The sequence below is a fragment of the Lagenorhynchus albirostris genome, chromosome 7 (genome assembly GCF_949774975.1).
Source record: "Lagenorhynchus albirostris chromosome 7, mLagAlb1.1, whole genome shotgun sequence".
NCBI lineage: Eukaryota > Metazoa > Chordata > Mammalia > Artiodactyla > Delphinidae > Lagenorhynchus > Lagenorhynchus albirostris.
The window spans coordinates 84303308-84328757 of NC_083101.1; the positions used below are offsets into that span (position 1 = coordinate 84303308).

Here is a 25450-nt window from a genome sequence, read left to right on the forward strand (position 1 = left end):
GCTGATATGATATCATAGAATGGAAGAGAGGTATTAGTGTTCCAGGAACAACAAGGACTAGAGTGAGTATTTTAAGGAAATTGTCAGTGCTGACATTTTTTTATGCTGCACATAAACATCATTTACAATCGAGGACAAGAACAGGGTTACCACTTTAATCAAAAACATTATTTCTCAGGGTTTCATTTCCATGCTAATCAAATTTCATCCACTTTCACAGGTTTGTTCTGAGAAAAGAAAGTGAGAGCGTATAAACTGCTTTGTAAACCATAACTTATCCCCCCCACACAAAGAACGCTTACTCTTAACAGTCTGTTAAAAAGATGCCCATAACGGACACTTCACCCATTTAATAGAAAAAGTGGATTAAGATCTGACAACTCAAAGGGGCAAGATCTGTGGATGATTTTCAACTATGGACTGATAGTATCAATATATTTTTCCTCATCATAAGAATAATCATGCTCACTGCAGAAAATTATTAAAATGATGAAATGCAAAGACAATCCGCTGCAGGTAGAGACACCATTAACTGTGTAACCCTTCTACTTCTAGTCCCCTTTCTAGGCCTGTGCGCACATGTATTTAAACAACGATACAAGCGGCTCCTGCATGCACTGTATGGTGTCCTGAGATCACTCCCCCAGTGGCCCTGCAGCGCTTCCATTTCAAAAGTGCACACACTGAGTAGCAAAGCTCAAGTGGTAGCTTGTTTTCTGGTCACTTAGGTTACATTTTTTAGGTACTGGGGATTACCAGGTCTTCGATTCACTGATAATCTTATCAGAAAAGTCAACCAAATGACTCTGATAAGCCTCTCAAAAAACCAGCAATAAGTGTTCAAGACATAGAGAGGATCAGAAGTAAAGGCAGGAGAGGTGGGTTCACCTTCTTAAAAACAAAATCTTTTCCAGTAAATAGATCTGTTAAAGAAATAAATATAAATAAAATAGTTAAGAACTCTAAAAAAGAGATTTCCCTTGAGATGTGAGTGCAAACATCAAGGTGTGATGGGTGTGCATACCTGAAGAGCCTTTAAACTGTGGGCATTCCTTTTTAATATGCCCTTCTCTTCCACAAATAAAACAACGCTTTTCTCTTAAGTCTTTGTCGTCTTGTCTCTTCCATTTTTCCACTGGTGGCCTGAGAATTTTCTCTCTCCCCAGGTCAACAGCTGCTCTCACTGGCTTGGCTTTCTGAAGTGTGCACTGCATGGGCTTATCTTCTTTTGTTGATACCTCCCTCTCTGTGTACTTGTTTTGAATTTCTTTGTCTTCTTTGCTTCTTTTCTCTTTGTTCTCGGGGTATCTTTGGTTCAGTGTATCTTCCTGATCTCGCCGTCGCCTCACTCTGTAGAAGATATAATATTAGTAGGAAAAATCTGAACAAAAACCTAAATAAATTCCTAAGACCACTTCAGGTTTAGGAGACAACCAGATATAGGCGGCATCAGAGGGAAAAACAAGAATTTAACAATTTAAGTTGATCAATTAACAATTTAAGTTGATTAAGAAGCAACCTCAGGGCTTAAGGGTGTAGTTTTTTTCATTTTCACAAGTACTCTAGTGCTGTAAAACCAGCAACTAGTGGAACTCCTTAATTTAATACCTACTCTGATACTGATGCAATGAAACTCAAATTATCCTTGGAGTGATTTCTTAAACCTTTCTGGCCCATGAGCATTCTTTACCAGCACTGGAAACTTGAGACATGAAACTTTAGGTTCACAAGGAAACAATGGTTATAAGGAGATTTATGTTCTTAAACTGTCAAAATTATTTCTTCCTTGACCTACATGATCAGTGACTATTATCTGAATAAAAATAAAGTACTAAATAAGAGCCTTGAATTCCAGATGGTGACTTATTTTAAGTGGCAAGTTTTTAAATGAGAATATTATCGTCCAGTTAAAAATACCACCACCACCCCAAAACAAGAATGTGTCCCAAGCAAGCAACCTAACCTACGTCCCGCTCTGCCCTCCTGCAATCATTATCATAAGAAAGCATGGGGCCCAAACTGAGTAGGTCACCATAGCAATTATTAAGTACACCCCAGTTATTGTACACAGAAGTGTAATTGAGATCCTAAAAAAAAAAAAAAAAACCATTTTACTTTTCATTGACTGAAATGATTCTGAACTCCTCACTGCTGTAAAAGGGAAGAATTTCAGTTTCCTCTTTTGTTCTTATATCCCTGTTGGAGAGTGTGATAACCAAATGATCAAGTGATGATTAGGGCTGTGCCCCAAATTAGGAAAGGTGACCGGGCCTGGAAGACTGTCTCCTGTACACCCTAGTTAATCCTAGTCATCTGCACTTAAAGCCGTGTTTTAAATCACTTCATTTTCGTGGTAAAAAAAGCTCAAATTTATCTGAGAACTGCTGGATTTAATACAAGTTTATTTTCTGTTACAACAGAACCTCATTTAAAAACTGGTACAGCAAGAAAACAAAAACAAAACCACCCCTTTTGAATATCTGCTTACCTTCTCCTCATAGGACAGTCCTTCATGAAGTGTCCAATTTTCCCACAAATTCGGCAACATCTATCATTTGGGGCCAGCTCGCCTTCAGTTAGCACATCTGGATCAAAAAAGTACTCCTAGCAGAATATAAATACATAAAAATCTGAACTATTAATATGAGATCCAAACACAAAAACTAACCAATATCAATCAGGAATCTCACTGACATACCAACATCGATATATTAATTTTAATAGTTATTATTATATTGCTTAACTCCAAAATCTAAAACCATTAAGAGGTCTAATTCAGGATAGGCTTACCTAAATTCATTTTTGTTTATTACTATTCGTCATGCAGAACACTGTTTAACCATAAAGGTAGCTTGTTCCCTTCCACACTTCTGAACAAAAGCATTACACATCCCTGTGAGTCAGCTTCCTAGGACTTGGGGGAAGCTGAGGCCAGGTACAAAGACTTCATTTTCTCATAAAATGAAAAGGCTAAAACCTAAAAAGAAAGAAGCTATGTGCTGTTGCTTTGTTGTGGCTTCTGAAGGAAAATATCAGAGGAAAGGAAAGACAATGGTCTGGACTCTAGCCTCTTTGCCACCAAAATTAAGGTGGGTACCAGCAGAAGTGGCATCACCTGGGAGCTTGTAGGACATACCGTCTTGGGCCCCACTCCAGACCTCCTGAATCAGAACCTACATTTTAACAAAATCCCCAGGTGATTTGTTTGAACAAGTTTCAAAAGCACTGGTGTAGAAGACCACCACAGCAGTATCTAGCAAAAACTAGATGTAGAGATGTAATCAAATGCTGAACATGCTTATACACCCAATAACTTAAGGTTCATTTAAAAAGTCTTTATTAAGAAAATTAATGCAGGAAAAAAAAACCCTTTGTTTTTAACATAAAACTCTCTAGTTCCTAACCCCTTCCCGTTTTCTCTCACTGAAATGAATTTTTATAATGCAGTTCTGTTTTGTTTTTAATGAGTGTGGTTCCATAAAAACCTGATTATTAGGTTATATGAGAACAGACAGATCTTTAGCACAGGCAGCACTGACTCTCTCTTGTCCCATTAAGGGATTTATTACTCTTTGCAAGCAGACTGGAAAAATCTAGACGTCATATGAGGGGGTGGGGGATGTCCTTAGATATGTGCAAACTGGGTTTGCAGAGGCTGGTATGGAGCTGAATGCTTGGTGGAACAGCAGTGCCACCAATGTGTGTTACCGACGAAAAGCAGCAGCGACAAAATTATTAATTTTCCCACCCAAACTCCACTTCTGGCTATCTCTTCCTGTTCTCCTGATAAATGGCTTCAAAACAGGGATGTTTATTAAAAGGTTTTTATCTTAGCTAGACTCACCAAACTTCCAGAGTATTTAGATTACTATTGAAGTAATGTATACAAATTAGGTGCTTAAATGGCTTTTAGAATTGGTTTTTTGTATTTCCAAAACTTACCATTTTTGAGGGGTAGTCCTTTGGAAATCCTTTGACTGGAATACCAAATACTCTTCTCCCATTTATAAATGCTTTCATTATAAAATTTGTCACTAAGGAGAAAAGAGTAAAGGCTCAATTGGAGGGATTAAAAGTAAAAGAGATGGCATTAATATTTATAAACGAAGTAATAACTTACTTTTCCTTGATAATCCAGCTCCAAGATTATGATTCAAATCAAATGGATCTAAGTAAAGAAAATTAATGAAAACATAAAAAGATAATCAAATAGGAAATACCAGTATTCATACATTAAGTGAGGTCTATATAACAAGAAGAAAGTGTTACATACTTTATCATTAATAAAAGTATTAAATGACTGCCTTTTTAATGAGTTTTAAGTCTATAATACAACTAAGTAATATATATATATATATTCCTAAATATAAGGCAAGTTTTCCCCCAAAAGTATCCATCAGAAAAGAGGGTATTGCTTTATATTTGAATCCTTAAAGAGTCCTTCATATTATGAGAAGGTGCTTCATTTTGAACAACAAAATACTGTTTGGAGAAGATGTATTAGTCTGATATTACCTAATCATGCTAGTTTTAGAGGCATATAGAAGTCACAAATATATTTAAAACATTTTAGTACTGAATGCTCCTGTTAATTAACAGCCTTTAAAACATCATTTTAGAAAATAATTCATCATGAAGCTCATAAAACATAAGATAAATGAAAACACACACAGACACACACACCTGTCCCAGTAGCATACCAATGGCTATCTGGATCTCCATTTCCAGTAAAAGCTTTATATAAAGACTCCTGGGACTTCCCTGGTGGTGCAGTGGTTAGGAATCTGCCTGCCAATGCAGGGGACACGGGTTCGATCCCTGGTCCGGGAAGATCCCACATGCTGAGGAGCAACTAAGCCCGTGCACCACAACTACTAAGCCTGTGCTCTACAGCCCGCGAGCCACAACTACTGAAGCCCACGTGCCTATAGCCTATGCTCCGCAATGAGAGAAGCCACTGCAATGAAAAGCCCGTACACCTCAACGAAGAGTAGCCCCCCGCTCGCCACAATTAAAGCCTGCATGCGCAACGAAGACCCAATGCAGCCAAAAAAAAGACTCCTGTATGATCTTTTTTTTTTTAATCAAATGGCTTGTGTTAGAATTTTATTTATTTATTTATTTATTTATTTATTTATTGGCTGCGTTGGGTCTTCGTTGCTGTGTGTAGACTTTCTCTAGTTGTGGCGAGCGGAGGCTACTCTTCGTTTCAGTGCACGGGCTTCTCTTTGCGGTGGCTTCTCTTTGTTGCGGAGCACGGGCTCTAGGTGTGTGGGCTTCAGTAGCTGTGGCGCACGGGCTTAGTTGCTCTGCGGCATGTGGGATCTTCCCTGACCAGGGCTCAAAACCGTGTCCCCTGCATCGGCAGGTGGATTCTTAACCACTGCGCCACCAGGGAAGTCCCTCCCATATGATCTGAAATGTCTGCATCTCAAATGTCTTAGATAGGTATATAAACATGATGTATCTGAAATATTATGTTAGATGATCCAAAAAGTGGTAGAAATGATGAAAAAAATGCTGATGTCAAAGATGTATGTGAGATCTGAATAAACTGGTTCATGAAATAAATTCAGGTAAAGCACTATTTCTAAGTCAAAATACTATTTTATATTGGATTTAAAATAAAAATACACAGAATAATTCACAATTTAAACATTATAGATACTTAATTATTTCCAATAAATGTCCAGAAACATATTCAAGAAAGCAAAGGAAAAAATAAACCCAAAACCTTTTTTGGGGATCTTCTCATTAAGAAAATGGAGGATGTATATGGTACATACAAAAGGAGTAAAGGGGGCTTCCCTGGTGGCGCAGTGGTTGAGAGTCCGCCTGCCGATGCAGGGGATACGGGTTTGTGCCCCGGTCAGGGAAGATCCCACATGCCGCGGAGCGGCTGGGCCCGTGAGCCATGGCCGCTGAGCCTGCGCGTCTGGAGCCTGTACTCCGCAACGGGAGAGGCCACAACAGTGAGAGGCCCGCGTACCGCAAAAAAAAAGAAAAAAAAGAGTAACGAAGTAAAAAGAGGCATTCCTTCTGGTTGTCTGTTATGCTTCTAATGTATAATAACTGGGGTATACCATTTGGGATTTAGACCCACTGAGAGTTTACTGGCGTATAGGACCCTTTACTCTGTATAACCCTATACTAATAACTGCTATGAGAAGGTTACCTTTCTAGTAAGTTTGGTCATGCTTTCTTCTGGTGATTTTTATGTGTGTGCTATGTGGAAGTATTTTTGGTTGTTTGCTTGGTGTAGCAGAGATACTACGATATTAGCTATTGTACAGACACTACAAACTACCACCACTGAAATTTCTCAGTTCTAGAATAACTAGTTAAAAGTCTTCCTTCTAATATAGCCTATTACTAATGGCTCGTTTGTAAATAATGTAAAGTTAAAAGCAAAAGATAATGAGGCTTCAAAAAATTAAGAAAAAAATATTAATAACTGGCTGACCATAAGAACCCACTCTGATAGTGGAAAGGTTTAAGACAAAGTTCTATGTTTTTGACATATCAGATACCAAAAAGTTAAAATTGTATCTATAACTCATTGTCATCTGAATTTAATTTTACAAATGTTCACAGTATTTTAATACTGTCAATAAGCAGAAGTAATGATAAAAGCATAACCTAAACTAATACATTATTTAGGTGATATGATTATATTAAAAATAAATTTAAAAAGACCAAAATCAACAAAATATTTAAGCCATTTCTCAATTCATTTTTAAACATTTAAACTCCATTTTGTCTTTAAAATTAAAAATCCCACAAATTTATCATTTGTGGAATGTGTGGAATTCCACATTTATCATATGTGGAATCTAAAAAATACAACAAACAAATGAATGTAACAAAACAGAAACAGACTCACAGATACAGAGAACAAACTAGTGGTTACCAGTAGGGAAAGGGAAATGGGGAGGGGCGAGATAGGGGTATGGGATTAAGAGACACAAACTACTATATATCAAATAGATAAGCAACAAGAATATACTGTACAGCACAGGGAATATAGCCAATATTTTATAATAACTTTAAGGAGAATAATCTATAAAAATATCGAATCACTATTTTATACACAGGAAGCTAATATAATATTGTAAAACAAGTACACAACAATAAAAAAAAACCTGTACTGAGCAACCACTGAAAATAATTTGGTGAATATATAAATATATATTAGTTAATAAAAAATCTACAAAGATAGAAACAAAAATCTCCCAAAGTGGAAATAAACAATCAAATATCAATACAAACACAATGGCCCACGGATCTTAGCATTCAAGGAAGGCTTCAGCACAGGCGAAATTTTATATCTAACTACTTATAGGTAAACTTCTCCATCAATAAACAGCAAATAAGGACCTTGAAAACTGACTTTCGGTGGTACTCTTCAAACCCTCACTTCGGAAGGTTTTAAAAGTCCCACTATTTTGAAGCTGGCTTACCTCTATAGCAACCTTATTCTCCAGTACCTGTTAAACACAGGTAAAGGGCTTGTCATGGTGAACAAAGACTTTTGGATTTGTGAGAGACCCCATGGGAGGGCATCAGCCATTTAAAAATAAATCTTTAAGTTGGAAACAGACAAGTCTGCCTGATGTGGACAGTAACGGGATGGCTGCAAGGCGCACCCCGATCAGTGGCTCATGGCTGCTCTGGGAGAGCTCTGCAAGGATGAAGAACACCCTCACAGTTCAATCTCTATATTCTATTCAGTTTTAAGTTTGATTTTATTTGTACCTTCAATAACAATGTATTTTGATGTCCACTGTTTCTTAAAAGTTGTAAGCAGACTTTTTCTCCTGATGCTAATAACATGTTCTTTAAAATCAAATTCCTCTGTGTAGAAACGAAGAAGTCCCAACCATAGCTGCCCAACAGATTCTGTATTTTTTCCATATTCTGGCCAATAGGTGGGCTAGAAATAGAAGGAACAAGAGATATCATGCTCTATAGTAAAGTGTTAATATCAATAGTCATTTGTATCTTAGGGAGTAAATCTGGGTTTATTTTAATTAACTAGAGTTTAAATACATAAAAATATAATTATATAACTTTTCTTTTATATTTTAAAATATCATTTACATGAGTTTATTAATCTCTACCCTATGACTTGGAGACAGAAAGAGCTCAGGGTTTTAAATGCCAAACCTCAGAATGCATGTTTGTGGAAGAATCTGGAAATAAATTTTAAGAGCCTTGGTGACACCTGGTTATTATATCTCTGTAACTGAGAGTCTTTCCAAACTCTCTGTAGGAAACCACAGAGCAAATATTTGTTCATTTGGAATAAAGTTACTTGACCATTTGGAATTATTGGGCATTAAAGAAATCCTGGATATAGTCCCTAGAAACTCACCTGGCTTAAAAAAAATGTTTTCAACTTCAAAGGAATCATCTGTATGTGCTATTTTTTTTTTTACTATCATAATATAAATAAATATCACAAGTGATAATATAGTTGTTGACCATCTACACTACAGCATAGGATAGGTAACTTTCAGTCAAGGATGTAAAAATTCTTTACTATTAAAATACGTACCAGTTCATCTATTTGATCAAAAAAATAAATATTCCAGCCATCAACAAATATTTCAGGTTTCTTTTCACCTTTGTATATCTGAAATTAATTTTTAAACTATTAGTATGGATTACAAACTTAATGCATTGATACAAAAACTTGTAGGAAAATAGTAAAAATTTTAACTACAGAACCACAGAATTTTAGAGAAGGAAGAGGGCTCAAAGATCACCCAGCTCTACAGATGAGAAATACAATTTCTTTTACTAATACCTCTTGAAGGACAGGAATGACTGGTGGGTTCCTCTGCTGGAGAAAATATAGCACCATAAGCGTGTATGCATATGACGATAAGCTGCCTCTAGAAGCATCGCCAATATCGCACATCTGGGGGGAAGGAAAAGGAGGAACAAAGGAAAGACCACCAATGTCTTCTGCTACACTTGCATCTATTCTATTGTCACTAAGAGTAAGGTGCTTCTACAGGGCACTAATATAAAAATTACATTTTCAAATGCTAAAATATGCCAACAAAACCAAATAAGACCAACCAAAAAAATAAATAAAAATCAAAGCAAAACAAACCCCAACAAAGCTGTGGAACTATCAGCCAGAAGCAATATTAGGTTACCACGTAAAATTTAAGCAACAAAATTTTAGCTTGCTGAGTAGGGCTTCTCAAATAGTTAAAAGAAGCATTTGACATGGCTATGGTTCTTTAAAAATACACACTTATCTTTTCTTTTTTTAATTGAAGTATAGTTGATTTACAATATTATATTAGTTCCAGGTGTACAACATAGTGATACAATATTTTTATAGACTATAGTCCGTTTAAAGTTATAACAAAGTAGGGAATTCCTTGGAGGTCCAGTGGTCAGGACTCGGTACTCTCATTGACGAGGGCCCGGGTTCAATCCCTGGTCAGGGAACTAAAATCCCACAAGACGTGCAGTGAGGCCAAAAAAAGTTTTTGCAAAATAATGGCCATATTCTCTGTGCTGTACAATATATCCTTGTTGCTTATTTACTTTATACATAGTACTTTGTGTCTCTTAATCCCATAATACCCCTATCGCTCCACTTCCTCTTCCCACTGGTAACGACTAGTTTGTTTTCTGTATCACTGAGTCTGTTTCTGTTATGGACTTATGTCTTCAACAAGGTTGAAGATGTAATGAAATTTCCTGATAAATCACAAGAGGAAGCATACTCACCTTTGTAAATACTTTCATGGTATAGCACAAATATTTCACTCTGGGATCAATGGCTGAATAAGCAGATAAGAGCCTTGTGTTATGAAGGGCCTGTTAAAAGGGAAATTACACTATAAGTCTACCAGTTAGAAGAAAAAGTTTTAAGATGGAATATTCTGAAAAGGTTTACACTGTAATTCATTTTAGGATGAAGACATTTAGGCTGAAACTAATATTTTTCCCCTGAAGACAAACTTCATTAACTTACTAGATAAGGATTATAAGTGACATCTGATCTCAGGCCTCCTTAGTCTAAACATTCCTAGAAAATATAGGCTATTAAAATAATCAGTTCCATTTAAGTCAATGTAAGATCTGCACCCCCCACTCCCTGCCCATTATTCAAATTAAATGTCCTTAGGGGCCAGAGAGGTCCCATAAAGCCCTGAAATAAACCAGGTATGAGACCTAAGACACACACACACACACACACACACACACACACACATACACGCTCCAAAATTAAAACAAAGTTCAAGCCAAACAAAAAGCACTTGCCACTCTGACCTCATTTTAAATGAATACTAATATTAACTCAATTCTATGTTATATCCCCAGCCTCAGAACACTGCCAGGCACTTAGCAGGCACTCATAACTAACTACTGAAAAAATGAACTGGATGAAATGAATGGCTTAATTTTACTGAAAGATTGTGTAAATTAAGAGATACTTGCTCCCCTTCATCTCCATAAAGAAAAAGTCTAAAGAAAATCTTACCAATGTGTTATACAAACTGATGTCCACTTCCAGACCACTTCTCAAATGGAAGAACTTTACAATTGGCACCTTTGCTGTTGTAATAGGCAAGATGTTTCTCAGCCCTAGGTTGGGAAATAAGATAGTGTCATTAAATACAGCAGCAGGGGATATAAGTTGCTCTTATATTAATGTGAGTCACTAAGACTAGTCAAAGAATTCTCTGTTATTAACAAACATGTGGGAAGACTCTTCTGGCAAAGTTTACATTTGTTAAACACATCAATATCTGAAGTACAAGAATGAACAAGGCAGCCACTGCTCTTCAGGAACTCAATGGATCATGTGCATGTGTATAGGGCTGTCAGTCTGATAAACATCACAAAAGAGGAAACTACTACAGAATCTGGACTACGTGGGCCCTACCTATTCTCTCCATATGACTACACATACAATACGGAGAAAAGCCCATGGGGTAATCATCAGAATCCTCAAAACAAAAATTACTCATCCTGGAGCTAGAAGCTATGTCAGTAAAAGAAAGGAATCGACTTCAACAGAGAAGTAAATTGCTTGAGCTAGGCTTTGAAAAAGAACAGGCAAAAAAAGAGAAGGCTGACGGGATTTACCAGGCAAGGAAAACTGCACAGGGGAAGGGTAGATGCCTGAAGCAGAACGGCATGTTCAGGGAACTTCCATGGAATCGTTCAGGCTACAGAGTGGACTTGAGGGAAAGAAATAATGAGTAATAGGAGATGTGGTAAAAACTGGGAGGAGTCCAAATAGGGAACATATACATCCTTAGAGGCAAAGAAATGCCAATGCACTGGTGTAAGTTGGGGAGAATCACTGACCACATCTATTTAGACAAGGTCCCTGGCAATGGATAGACTGGAGGCACCCAGAAGAGAGACTAAGTGACCATTATAAAAACTGACCCAGGGCTTCCCTGGTGGCGCAGTGGTTGAGAGTCTGCCTGCCTATGCAGGGGACACGGGTTCGTGCCCCAGTCCGGGAAGATCCCACATGCCGCGGAGCGGCTGGGCCCGTGAGCCATGGCCGCTGAGCCTGCGCGTCCGCAGCCTGTGCTCAGCAACGGGAGAGGCCACAACAGTGAGAGGCCTGCGTACTGCAAAAAAAACAAAAAACAAAAAACAAAAAAACTGACCTGGCAGAGAAGCAGTAAGACATGTGTGAGAGCATCCATAACTGGATGGGTTGGGGAAGTAGAAGTAGGGGCGATAAGGAAGAAGGAGGGCTGTAACAGTAAGACCATTTCCTGAGTACCTAGATTCCTTTACAAACATTACCTCCTAAGACCATTCACCCTTACCCAAAAGATGAGGAAACAGAGACCCCGAGAAATGAACGTGCTTAGGAACGTGCAGTTGGTGAACTGTGGAGCTGGGATTCAAATCTAGGTATGACTGAATCTACTGAACCTAGTCTAGGACAGGCTAATTATCACTTCATTCATTTTGGTGATTCCAAGGAAGCCAATGTCAATAAGCAAGAAAGAGGATTCAGAAGGACGAGCCGGTAGTGGTGGCTGTAGCAGAAGGGAGGCAGTAAAGAGAAAGATGAGCTCATCCTGAGATGTTGGGGTTTGAGCTCCTTCTGAGAGAGTTAAGTGGTGATGGCTAGAGGGCAGAAACCTAGCGGTCTGGAATTTAGAAAAAAAAGTACACAGATGAAAGAAATTTCAGCAAAAAGGTCTGTGTGGGAGATAGAAGTCTAACACACTGATAGGGAGGAGAGGCAAGGAAGCTCGTACTTTTACTGAACACTTTGTGTTATGTCAGGCCCTGTAGTTTAATGTATTGCCTTGCTTAATCTTAAATGCTATTTCTGTTGTTCCTGCTTTATAGATGAGAAACTGAGTGCTCATAATGAAGTTGAGTGACTTTTGGGGATCACACAGCCAGAAAGCAGGGACCCAAGATTTAAAACTAGGGAGTCTGATTCTAGAAGCCCCATTAATTACTTTGCTATACCGGCTCTAAATTAGATATCCTTTTTCTCAATCTCCTTCCCATTCTAGAATTTGACCCTGCTAACCACTTCTAAGCCTGTTCTCTAGGATTTATTCATAGCACATCATCCTGGTTCCTATTTTACCATTCCAATAGCTCTTTTTTCAGTGTCCTTCCCTAATTTCTACACTCAAGAATTAAAGCTTGGTCCTCAACTTCTCTCAAATGATCCCATGGAATTCTGTTTTATTCTTGGCTTCTGTCTCTCTTTCTTCCTTCAAGCATTTCAATACAAAACTGTTTCATTTTGTTCTTCAATCCTAACTGACAACTCCATATTTCTAACTGCTTGCTGTACTGTTAACTCTCGGAGATTATAGCTTCATGGCACGCTGGTGTTCTCTGCAAACATTCTCATTTCTCAAATACCCAGACATCAGCCTGAACCCTTATTTCCTACTTGTAGGTTCCAATTCTAGGAAATTTCCCTTTGGAATCTCTCATATTCTTTTCCTTTTAGGATCACTGGCATCTGGTTAAGGTCCTTCTGCCCTGTCACTTAGATTATATCTTCCCTAAGAGTATATCAGCTCCCTAAAAAAGTTTAAGTTTTGCTTTTATGGGGTTTCTCCCCTCTGAAGAAAGTTCAGTGGCTTCCAAATATCTACAGACTTTACCTTATCTCCTAATAGTTCCCACTTGAAATTCCTCTCAAAATGTACCAATCTTCTCACTGTCCTAAAAAATATATTACAGTGATTCTCGCACTCACATCCATGCATCTAAAAATGACTTCTCTTCCTATCCTCTTCAAATCATGTTCATCATCATCTGAGATCAGAAAAAGCCCATCTCTTCCATGAACCTCCCCTACCCAACTCTTTTCCCAGAATCTCTCTCTCTTCAGAAGTTATTTAATACTTGCTGTAGTTTCTACAACTCATTTTAATAAATGAATACTACCACACATTGTTACATAGCCTGTGAGATTATCTTACGTTTGAGATCTGAAAGCTGTCAAAGACCTATACAGACTTATTTTTCTACCATCCCTAAGTGCCCAACACAGTGCTGAGCACATGACAGGTACCCAATAAAATACATGGGGAGACTGCTTTCTTAATCATAGTCCTGTAGCTATTATTCCATTTTTGTTCCATGCAATCTGCACTACATTGTAATCTGTATGTAAAAGTCATCTCTAGTCTAAAAATGACCTATTTTTAAGATGGTTCATTCTTAGGAAATACACACAGGTATTTAGGGGAAAGGGACGTGATGTTTGCAGCTTAATCTCATATGGTACAGAAAAAAATTGTGAGCAAGCAAGAGATAGAATGATCAATCAAATGTGGTAAAATGTTAACAACTGGTGGATCTGAATGAAGGATAGACAGAGTTCTTTATACAATTTTTGCTGCTTTCCTTTAACTTTGAAATTATTTCAAAATCAAAAGTCAAAACCTAGCTCAGTACTAAATAACTAATAGTCACGGAAGCTTAGCAATTTAGTTTCTTTGCATAATCTTCAAAAATAAAAATAAAAAAGCATATGATCTTTAGAGGTAAAATTCCCAAAATGCTTGTTTCAATGACCAAACAAATCATATCAAAACATATTAAAAAAATACTGATGCGCTAGGTTTTCATTAGGAGTAAATCAAAATTAAGTTTTTTTCCCCCGTTACTTAAATAACACAGTATCCTCTTTAAACTCCTGGAAATAAAATATGCAACAGGGACTTCCCTGGTGGCGCAGTGGTTAAGTATCTGCCTGCCAATGCAGGGTACATGGGTTCAAGCCCTGGTCTGGGAAGATCCCAAATGCCGCGGAGCAGCTAAGCCCATGCGCCGCAACTACTGAGCCCGCGCGCCACAACTACTGAAGCCCACGCACCTACAGCCCGTGCTCTGCAACAAGAGAAGCCACCACAATGAGAAGCACGTGCACCGCAACAAAGAGTAGCCCCCACGTGCAGCTACGAAGACCCAACGCAGCCAAAAATAAATAAAATATAAATAAATTTATTTAAAAAAAGAATGCAACAAAAAGGGGCATTCCGGGTGCATATTTATGTGTATGTATGTATGTATGTGTGCATGCCCACGCTGTGAATTTAGGTCTACTCTTTTTTTTTTTTTTTTTTTTGCGGTACGCAGGCCTCTCACTGTTGTGGCCTCTCCCGTTGCTGAGCACAGGCTCCGGACGCGCAGGCTCAGCGGCCATGGCTCACAGGCCCAGCCGCTCCGCGGCATGTGGGATCTTCCCAGACCGGGGCACGAACCCGTGTCCCCTGCATCGGCAGACGGACTCTCAACCACTGCGCCACCAGGGAAGCCCTAGGTCTACTCTTGACTAAGATATAAGAAAGCTTTCCATGGATGGTGCACGGATTTTAAGTTCCACAAAGGCAACGACAATATCTTGCTCACTTTCATTTTCAACTCTTAGCACAGAAGTTGGATGAACCACTGTTTAAAAGAAGACTCTCACTGTTAACAGCATCCATAGCTGCCTCTGACAAAGAGAGGCAGGAGAATGTGCTAATGGCATTTCAGCTCTGTGCACAATTTACAGAATCTGTACATTTTACAGCTGTAAATACTTGTTCAGGGTCACACACAGCTAAACAGCTGTAAGTACAATCCATCACCCTAGTCCATGGTGCTTCCCACTATACTTCACATCACTGCGAGCAGCCCCTACACTTTGATTTACACAATGCTGATAAGGCAAAGTGATTCCCAAAATTTCCTGCGTGGTATATACTTTGTCTTGAAATAAAACTGACTGAGGCAAAAACATGCACACACATATTATAACCAATTCCTCAGTTTTTCATACTTAATCACATAAGATTTTTTTAAAGACACCAATACCACAAATGTTATGTGAACCACTACACTGTTTCGTTGGCATTCATAAATTCTAAGTATGCAAAACACTAATAAAAAAGACAAAAATATTTTTTAGAAAAAGCTTACAGAGGTACCTGAATGTTTTTTGAGGACTCTTGCCAATTCTTCAATAGTTCTTACACAGTCCAACCCCTGCAAGAAAAATGGCACAAACAAACAAACAAAAAGGCACAAACTACTGAATCAGAAATGGAAGACAGGTTCCTAACCTTGTTATAGTTTCCATTTCCTCCAGAAATAACAAAATTAACTTCAAATTATTCTACATACATTTTTCCCTTTTAGGTGAGCATTAATCCTCATTCATAGGAATATCCTAAGGATGTGGAAACGCTCATTGGGTTGCTCTTGGAGGCACAAGAAAGGCTGAAATCAGTGTCTCCAGAAAAGTCTCTGAACCAGCGAGGATCTCCATTTTTCCCCGCTATGTAATCATGTCACTCAGAAGTACTCTCTCTGTGACAGAATTAATAAGAGGGAGCTTCTGTGGCCCGTCTTATTCATTCTGGGTAGACCTTCATTATACTTTAATTAAGAGCTGATGAAGTGCTGTGGAGAGTAATTAAGCTCAGATTATTTCTCCACAGAACTAGTAAAAAATATAATGCACAAAAAGAAAGTCATACAGGAAATATGAATAATATTTCAAATATTTAAAAACATTTGGGCTGAAACATTAAGTCCTTCTGATGGCTATATACTTCCCAGAATATATTTGGAATTTAATTTAAAAATGCCCTCAAGACTAGTTTATTAATCATGTAAAAATTCAATCTTGATGATGTATTGGGTTGGCCAAAAAGTTCGTTTGGGTTTTTCCACAACATTACAGGAAAACCCGAACGAACTTTTTGGCCACCCGATATAATCAGGTCATTCCATATATTGGACCCAATTTTGCTTAGCCACCTATTCACCATAGTCATGCTAGATAACTTTTGACTATTTTCCCAAGTCAGATACATCCTCAAAGGATAAAAACCTGAAACTCAAAAAAGGCATAAAAAGATCCTGAGCAACAGCAGCAATCACTCCTTTGGATATACAGCATTTGGACTGTTACAAATAAAAAATTCAGTACTTCTCAGACTTTACACCCTTTCAAAAGTATTTTACATTTTATAAATGCCTTCATATCCATGAGGGCTGGCAAACCTTTTCTGCTTTGTGGACCATGTGGCCTGTTGCAAGGACTCAACCGGTGAAGTTACAGAGTGAAAGCAGATGTAGACAATACATAAATGAAGGGGTGTGGCTGTATGCCAATAAAAACTGTTATTTACAACACAGGCAGCGAGCCATAGTTCCCTGACTCCTGACATACATGATCCAAGCTGATGAGCACAACCATCTCCTGAGGCAAGAGGATCTCACTTCCATATTAGAGATTATCAACCAAAGACCACATGTTTAAGGACTGATGAACCAAGTCTGTCTTGAATTCAGTTTAGCACTCTCCTATCACTGCACCACATTGCCTGCCTACTAAAAAACTTCTCAGAAAACCTCACGTTGGTATATTTATGTACCTGAGTCAGCCTAGCGGCTACGCCACTGGGACACGGGAGAGGCTGGTTTAGCTTTCTAGAATTCCCAGATGTTGCTTTCAAATCTAGTTTGCACTACAAGTTGCAAGCAGAAGCCTTTCTACTCCTCACATTCACTTCTCAACTTCTAAGTTATCTGACCAGACAGATTGTGCCAAATGGCATACTCCATATGATACACCCTGATAAATCTGGAAAATACCATGCTGTATTGTCAGTCAAGATTGTCAAATCATACTCCACAGTAAATGGAAGTTTTACGTGGTCACTGTACCTCAGCAGTTTCAAGTCCATTAATTGTCATACAGACGTCAAGGTCACTCTGTTTGAACCCAAATCCATTTTTGGAGGAGCCAAACAAGCTCAGTTTAGTTCCTGTTAGGGATATATGAAAAGTCATACCTAATTACCTGAGTACATTTAATCTTCTGATCGAAACAACTCTCTCATGAATCAAAAATACCCAGTTGTTAACTGTCCTATAACAATCTCATTATAATTATGTTCTTTTATTAACTAGTCATTTATTATAAATTATTTTCTCTCAAAATTTACTATAAATAAATAAATACAAGTTATAGAAGACATGCAAGATTATCAAATGCCACTTTCTTCTTAAATGCAAGGACATTTCAAGGAAAATGTGGATCATCTCAGAACATTTAATAATGCAAGCTTACTACTTTCTAAATAAATTCACTTTTTACAGGTCTGAATTTTGACTCTAAACCTAATACTAAATGAAGTTCACTTGTGGTATCTGCTAAGCAAAATACTACACTGCGTCTGTCTTTTCTATTGGCGAACTAGGATTGGGAAGACCAAAAGCCACCCTAGGTATATCACAGAACAACTGAAGCCCTGTCCCCCCCATCACTGTAACACTGCTTTCTTAGTCTCAAAATTAATGTTGTTGTAACACATGTACTCATTCTGAAGGAAAGTCACACTATCGTTCTTTACTTAAAGGTAAAAACTTATTTACCTGGAAACTCTTGTCTTATGAAACTTTCTAGGTTTTGCCGAATATGTTCACGTGCCTGATCTTCTAAAATTGTTGGAGAAAAATCCTCTGTTTAAAATAAACAGATACATTCAGAAACAAAGATTGTTCACATTCTCTGAAAAACTATATTTTTAAATAAAATCTAACTGGCTTAAAAAAAAATAAACAAAACTCTAAATTTTGTGTGTCTTCTCAGTAGACAGCATTAAGCAATGTAAAATAAAGACGCCTTTTGAAAGAGTCTATCACCAAGAACTGCTCCTGAGATGTAAAGCAGTCTGAACAAGGGTTCTGCTCCTGGGTTTCAGAGAGACCCAGAGCCCTATGAAGGCAGCCTTCAGGGAACTACGCAAACTCCCCCCCCCCCCCACCAGGGTGAACACAATAGTTTGTGAGCATGTGCATATGTATGTATTTTTTCTAAAGAGAACCAATAGTTTTCTTTCCTCACTTATACTCTCTGAAGAGGTTTAAAAAAGAAATCCCTGATTCAGGATAAGTGTCTTCTGGCACAGACAGACATCTCAAGGTACAGCAATGTGATGGATCTTTCACTCTAAGCAGCTGCCATGCCTCTCCATGTAATGTTTTTCCTTGTAGAGCTTTATACCTCAGTATACCAACACTTCCCCAAACTGGTGTTCCTTAAAGGGCTGTTATAAAGGTTATTAATTAGCATTAATTAAAAAGTACTCTACGCTCAAATTTTGGAAAAGGGTTACATAAGACTAAAGAGTTAAATAAGTTCTTTACCATAGCATTTCTCAGAAGGCTTTATTATGCTAATGTGCCCTAAAAACCTCTACGGGAGGGGGCAGGATATAGAGTTATTCCCTACTTGACCTATAGAATACTCCTTGTGACGAAATACGATTAATGGCAGGCACCTAGAAAAACATTTCAAGGAATACCAGTTAGGAAATGATAGTACTCCAGTCTTAAGACTTAAAAATTCTCCCTCCGTGTCTTTCTTTAACAATTTTTTATTGCATGTCCCAAATGGAACAGGATACACAGAGCACTGTGGATACAATGGAGAATGGAACAGACTTAGCCCCTATAATGAAGCTAACAGGTTAGTGATTCAGATAACTCTTGAGAAAATGCCAATTTAATATTTTGACAAATCAAAAGAAATGTTAATAACTTACTATAACACTGAATGCAAACTTGATCTAAGATATTTGAAAATTTGGGTGTTAATGGTGGCAAAGGTTCCAGCTGGATTCTTTTGAAGTCTTCGGGACAGTCCTTCTTTAGATGACCCTCTCGTTTGCATAAACTGCATACTACTGTAGGAGACTGCAGGAAGATGGCAAAGCAAATAATAAAAGATTTAAGATAAAACTTTATTTACCAAATAAAGGGGTCTTGAATCTCTTTTCCAAAGTACACATTCTACTTCTCACATTCCAAAGGAATGAAAATATAATGGTGTGGCCACTCCAAAGTATCTGAGATGGGGACACCCTTTTGGTACACGCAGGAGCAAAAGGCAGTTATTTTTACTACCAACAGCATTACTTTTCTCCTCTGCAAATTCCTAAGAGATTAAGGAGGGAAGTGGACCTAGTGGTTGCACTGGAGTGAAAGAGCAACTTGTTAACCACTACCGAGAGGGGAGAGCCCTGTTTTAGTACACAAAAATCGAAAGTACATGCATTAAAACTCTTTCAAGTCTCCTAGTGCCATGTCTAGGAGTGGCACTCATTACCTTGCCTTTGGTGAAGATGAGTTTACTAAATTCATAGAAGAAATCAGACTGATCCGCAGTTGAATTTTCCTCGCATACATTTTCTTCTTTAAGACTGATTTTATTAAGTTCCATTAGTAGATTTCCATCCACCTGGTGTTTTCCACATTCTTTCAAGTCTTCATACTTAGCAGATCCACCTAATTCCTCATCCTCTTCAGACAGGGCATCCTCATCCCCTGATCCAGTGTAGGTGTTGTCTAACTCATCTTCGTTAGCAACATCATCCTCATCTTCCCTTCGGGAAATGGAGAGCCTGGGTTCTTCCTCCTCCTCCTCTTCCTCCTCCTCTTCTTCATCAGAGTGAATGATTCCTGATGTCTGGCCCTGTCTTGAAGGGGTAAAATGGCTTAGAGCATCTCCAAGTTCACCTGTACCTTCAATGCTTTCTTCATCAACATCAGCCTTGTCATCTAAAGTAGCAAATTCGTCACACCCTTTAGCTGTAGGATTTTTGAAGCCTTTTAAATGCAAAGTGCCATGAGTCTCGTCACTTCCTGGGCTGCCACAGATGACAAGCTCTCCACGTTTGCTACTACTTAAAGCTTGACCATCAGCAGTCAAAGGATGCTTGCCCTCCATTCCACATTTTTCTTTCTCATCTTTACTTCCTGTTTCTTGATGATGTACTTTAACATCCTCAGAGTCATCGCAAGTGACCTCTGCCTTGATATAGTCTGAGTTTTCCAGGTGGACGCTGATGTGTGTGTTTCCCATTTCCTCTGTCGATGGACTTTCAAAGCTTTCAGCAGTCTCTTTAAGAGTAAGTGATGGTACCTTGCAGGTGCTCGCAGTTAAACTGGCAGCACCAGGACCTTGAGCCAAAACTGAGGTTTTGAGTTTATCATCTTTCGCTTGTACATCTGGATCACGTTTTGCTACTTCTTTAGAATGTTTGGAAGTACAGGTATCAGTACTCAGAGGCTTTGGAAGGCTGGATTTTGTAATTTTGTGTGGAAGAGCAAAATATTTATACGTTGTCCTTAAACAATGAAGTATATATTCAAACACAGGTTGATTATTTAGGGTCCTTGCCACATTTCTTTTAACAGAGTAGGGATCTGTAATGAAAAAAAAAAAATCTGCTACTTCATACACTTCTATTTCATGTTTTAAAAATTAGCCTGCTATAGATAAAGACAACAAGTAAGCAACAGTAAAATTTATCATGTATCATATGCTTTTTAAAAAACTGGGGATGGGGAGTAAGAAGATACAGTTTAAAAACGAAAAGAAATGCTTTCTTAAACATCTGCTCTCTGAAGAGAACCCATTCTGTTCAGAACCAGTACCCCTTCCCTATTCTGTTCTGTGACTGCGGAGGTTAAAAAAAAAAAAAAAAAAAGATGTCATCAGTGTGGCTCTTGTGCCCTCGGGAAGCGAGGTCTTCCCACCAGGCTCTGCTGAGTGCTCAGCCTCCCCACTCAGCCAGGCCCTGCGGTTTGTAGAGCTTACCTCCACTCTTCTGCCCTGGGAAGCCCCATCACTGAACTGGCTGGACTGAATTCAGGGGCGAGAGGGAGGCACCAGGAGGAGACACCACTTCTCTCAATCTTTTCTCCTCCCCTAGAACTCCAGCAGGTTAGGCAATTGGCCAGAAGAGCTGAGCCAGAGAAACTGCAGGGGAGGGTTTAAAAATGTGAGATCCCCATGACTGCACACAGAATTTATGCAAAATGCAAAAAACCCTCTTATGCAATATAAGGCTTGAAAAAAATCAAGCAAAAATAAGAAAATTCCATTTAGGAGGTTCTTTAAATTATCTGAAGGAGGAGAATTAAGATTTCTAGTGGGGTTTCCACCTCCTGACTTTGTAAAGCTGAGATCTCATACATTTAATGAAATCTACAGGGCACATCAGTATGTCTTTTATACAATGGTTTCAGTTAAATGAACCTTAACTCATTTAAGAGTTTAAGTGTTTTTTTTTAAGAGAAAAGGTGTTTTCATGAATAAGTTCTAAATGTTATTGCAAATATTCCAAAAATAACTATCCTTTTTCTCTATGGAGAGGAATCCAATGAAGAATGTTATTTTTCATGAGAAAAGGTATTTTCCTCAACCTTTGTAAAACTAAACAACATCAACAACAATCCATGAAAGGAGTGAATCTAAAAATCCAGAAATGAGAACAGCAAAGAGGAAAGTGGGATTTACACATCACTTGGAAAAGACTTTTTAAGCATTTCAAGTTGTTAAAGCAATTTACAAAGAAAATAAGGACACAGCCAGCCATTCTTTTAGTTGCTTAAGTGATTAAGATGTTTTATTGCAGCACTTAAAAAACCCAGGATGAACAATTTGTTCCCTTGGGATGACTCACTGTAACACATGCAAGATTCTAGCTATCTATTTCACTTTTGGGGTCAGGCCTACCTTACATGTAGGAGCTGAAAAAAGACTGAAATAAAAAGCATGCTGTTAGACTGACACCTTAAAAAAAAGGTGGGGTGGGGAAATTAAAGATAAACATTTTGAGGTACCTTCAATGGCAATGCGCTTTTTGGGCCAATCCTTTGATTCACGAGATACCGATTCTTTGACACGGATACTTATCACTAAATCAGCCAAATTAAATTCTAAAGCATAGAATCGAAGCAATTCCACCCAGAGCTGCCCAACCGGTACTGAAGGCTGGTGTTTTAAATCAAATATTAATGATACCTATTAACAGCAAAGAGAAAATATACAGGTTATTTCAGATGTCAGTACAATCTGAAAAATAAGAGATCATTCAAGCATCAAATTAAAAAAATCTGAAAAACCTTAGCAAAGATATGCATTTGACAGCCTATCTAGATAACCACATTCTAGGTTCTATTTCGATTGTGGGAAAACAGCATTCCTTCACTGAATTCCCAGGATTAAAGTATGTTAAAATCTAGTCATTATCATAGGAATAGACAGGCAGTTTTATGTAACCAGGCAGCACTCCTTATTTTGAAGTCTTAAGGGCAGGTGGAGAGAACTGTGCCCTGATTGCTACTACCCTCAGCACTGAGCTCTCCCTGTTCCTGCCTCTGGAGGGTGCCTTTACACAGTTACACACAGAAATGGGCTGCAGCTAGAGGCACAGAGCAAAAGGAAAAACACTCCTCTCACTTGCTCTGAGGAGCTACATTAAGTTCATTGAATCTGCCGGTAGCAACTGATTTTAAAGTCAAATAAATAACTCTTGATATCAGAAATTAATACTACGTTTTCCACTCACAGACTCATGACAAGTTGGGACATACTGTGATGGAATATAGTGGAAAGTACAAAGGACTTAGAAAAGAAAAAAATGGGTCCAAATACAATTTTGCCACTTCACAGATCTTAACTGCTCTGTGACTTAGCTTCTTCTTTCTTGGATTGGCAGTATAGCACAGAGGCTAAGAGAACTGGCTTTGGAGTGGGACATGCTTAGCTTTCAAATCCAGCTCTGCCATTTACGGGCTGTGTCTGATCCTGGTGAAGGTATACAAGCTGTCTAAGCCTCAGTTTCCTCATCTGAACAATGGGGATCACAGTACCCACCTCATAGGGTTGTTGGGAGGACTGAGTGAGAGAGTGTCTGTTAAGAGCTTAGCACAGTGCCTGGCACACATGTTCAAAAAATGGTCGCTACCATTATCTGCAGAGTAGGGATGATACCACCTATAACACAGGATAGTTATGAGGATTAAATCAGAAAACAAGGGAAAGCATCTGGCAGACTGGTTGCTCTCTGTATTTTTTCATTTAGGTATAGTCTTTTTAAATACAAGAAATCCATATACCATTGAAACAATGTCACAACTGTAAGATGCTCTTAAGAGGTAATCTAGTTCAACTCCCATATGCTACAAGAGAAGGAACTGAAGTCCAAAGAGTGACTTGTCAAAGGTCTCAATGCTTGTCAGGAGCAAAATGAGGACAATGTCTCCTGATCCCAGTCCAGTGTTCTTTCACCACACCATGCAATTTCGACACTGTCGAGGTCTCAATTTCAGAAGTGGCAGCATGATTTATCTCTCCAATTAGCATTCAAATGAAAAGATAAAGTATTTAATTGGACTTTCAGCAATAGCTTTTCCTTCTAGGGTATACAAATTTGTTTCCAATCACACTTTACTATATCAAGCTTCAAAACAAGTGGTATGGTATTTTATTAATGCCACATACTTATTCACTAAATCTTAACCACAAAGGTTCTGTGAAATAAGATAAAGTTATTAGGTGGGCTTACAAAGCAAAACTGATTAAAAATGGAAGTTGTCTAGGTCCCACACACTATAGTCGAGGACACAAAGAAAACCCCAGAAATGGAAAGCTTCATTAGCTCTCACCTCTTTATCCATATATTCAGCATTACTAAGGATTTTTAAGCATCTCACTGAAATGACTTGATAATATCATAACATGGAACTTAAGAGACCTTTGACATATCTAGACTAGTGGTACTTACACTTTTTGTTGTTGTTGTTGTTATTGTTTCTGCTTTTTTAACGTAGAGAACACTTTCTTTCTCAAATAAAATAAGACTAGCAACTAGCATTTACAAAGTGCTTACCACATGCTCGGCACTGAGTGAAGCATTCTATAAATCAGTGACTATGAGAGGGTACCAAAATCATCCCCATTCACAGGTGAGGAAACTGGGGCCCACAAAGATTAAGTCACCTGCCCAAAGACACACAGCTAGGAAGTGGGAGAGCTGCATTTGTGTTTGTAAATTCAAATATTCTGGCTCCACAGCCTGTGCTTTTAGCCACTCCTGGAACCCCAAATAGAAAACTGATACCAGCAGCGTGCTCCGGCGGCAGCAGGGGTAGAGTGCCACCCCCACCCTCTTCCCCTCAACTCTCAAGGATTCCAGAAAACACACCTGGAGAACGTATGATTCACCATTATCTCCTCATTTTAGGCATGAGTAAATAGGGACTAAAAGAGTGACATGACCTGTTTGCGAAGAGCTAGGATAAGAATCCAGGTCTCAGAAGTATTTTGTGGGTATTACTGTCATTTTACCCCAAAGGGTTATGGGGAAGCTCATGGAGTCAAGGACCATTTACCAATTTGGGTCAGAATCCTATTGTTATTACTAGTATAATTACATCGTTCAGATTTTTGTTTGAAATTCTAATGGCAATTCTTTCCTTTTGCATAAATTCTCCTGCCCACCCCTAATAGTATGGATACGGACAAGTACACTAGACCACAGACTTATTCACTGTTATTTTAGTAATTTGAGGTTAGTTAACTTTTCATATATTTAAACCTCATAATACTGTCTAAGACCTAAGCTCTTAGAGGACAGATGGGAATTTATCTCTGAATTCTCAGCCTCTTTCCCAGCACCTTGCACACAGAAGAAACCACGTAAGTAACTGTGGATTCAATGATTTGAATTTTACCTTTTCTCATTACTTGTCTATTCAAAGGACTGAATAGACTAGGAAACCAAACAGCCACGAAATAGTTAAGATAGTTGAGGAAAGAAGAGAGGAAGAACTGAGTAACTCATAAACTCCACAATTAACAACAAATTAAAAATAGTAAAACTAGAAACAAGGGAGAACAGACCTGTCCCCTTTTAACGGGCATTTCTTTTGGTGCCTCTTCTTTTGCTGAGTCTGCGTCCCCTGCAGCATTATCAGTGTACTCCCAGGCCACAGAGTCTTTCTGAATTTCTTTAAGGTTGAAATTCCCTAGTTTGTTTAATGAGAATCCTTCAATCTGGGAAAAATTAGACACATACTATTATAAGGCAGAAACGATTTTATATCAATCAGAGCATAT

At 38.3% G+C, this 25450-nt stretch overlaps 1 protein-coding gene across 1 annotated transcript in view; it reads right to left on the minus strand.

Annotated features, from left to right (window-relative positions):
• TUT7 (terminal uridylyl transferase 7) overlaps positions 1–25450 on the minus strand; it is a 67295-nt gene that overhangs the window by 13098 nt on the left and 28747 nt on the right. Inside the window, exons 11-26 of the mRNA XM_060155365.1 lie at positions 25235–25387; positions 22171–22351; positions 19649–20748; positions 19086–19236; positions 17914–18000; positions 17203–17303; positions 15456–15513; positions 10511–10614; positions 9754–9843; positions 8810–8923; positions 8558–8635; positions 7756–7933; positions 4121–4168; positions 3943–4034; positions 2489–2604; positions 1025–1350 (exon numbers count right to left, since the gene is read on the minus strand). Of these exons, the coding sequence (XP_060011348.1) occupies positions 1025–1350; positions 2489–2604; positions 3943–4034; positions 4121–4168; positions 7756–7933; positions 8558–8635; positions 8810–8923; positions 9754–9843; positions 10511–10614; positions 15456–15513; positions 17203–17303; positions 17914–18000; positions 19086–19236; positions 19649–20748; positions 22171–22351; positions 25235–25387 (2977 nt within the window). The remainder of the gene's footprint in view (positions 1–1024; positions 1351–2488; positions 2605–3942; positions 4035–4120; positions 4169–7755; positions 7934–8557; positions 8636–8809; positions 8924–9753; positions 9844–10510; positions 10615–15455; positions 15514–17202; positions 17304–17913; positions 18001–19085; positions 19237–19648; positions 20749–22170; positions 22352–25234; positions 25388–25450) is intronic.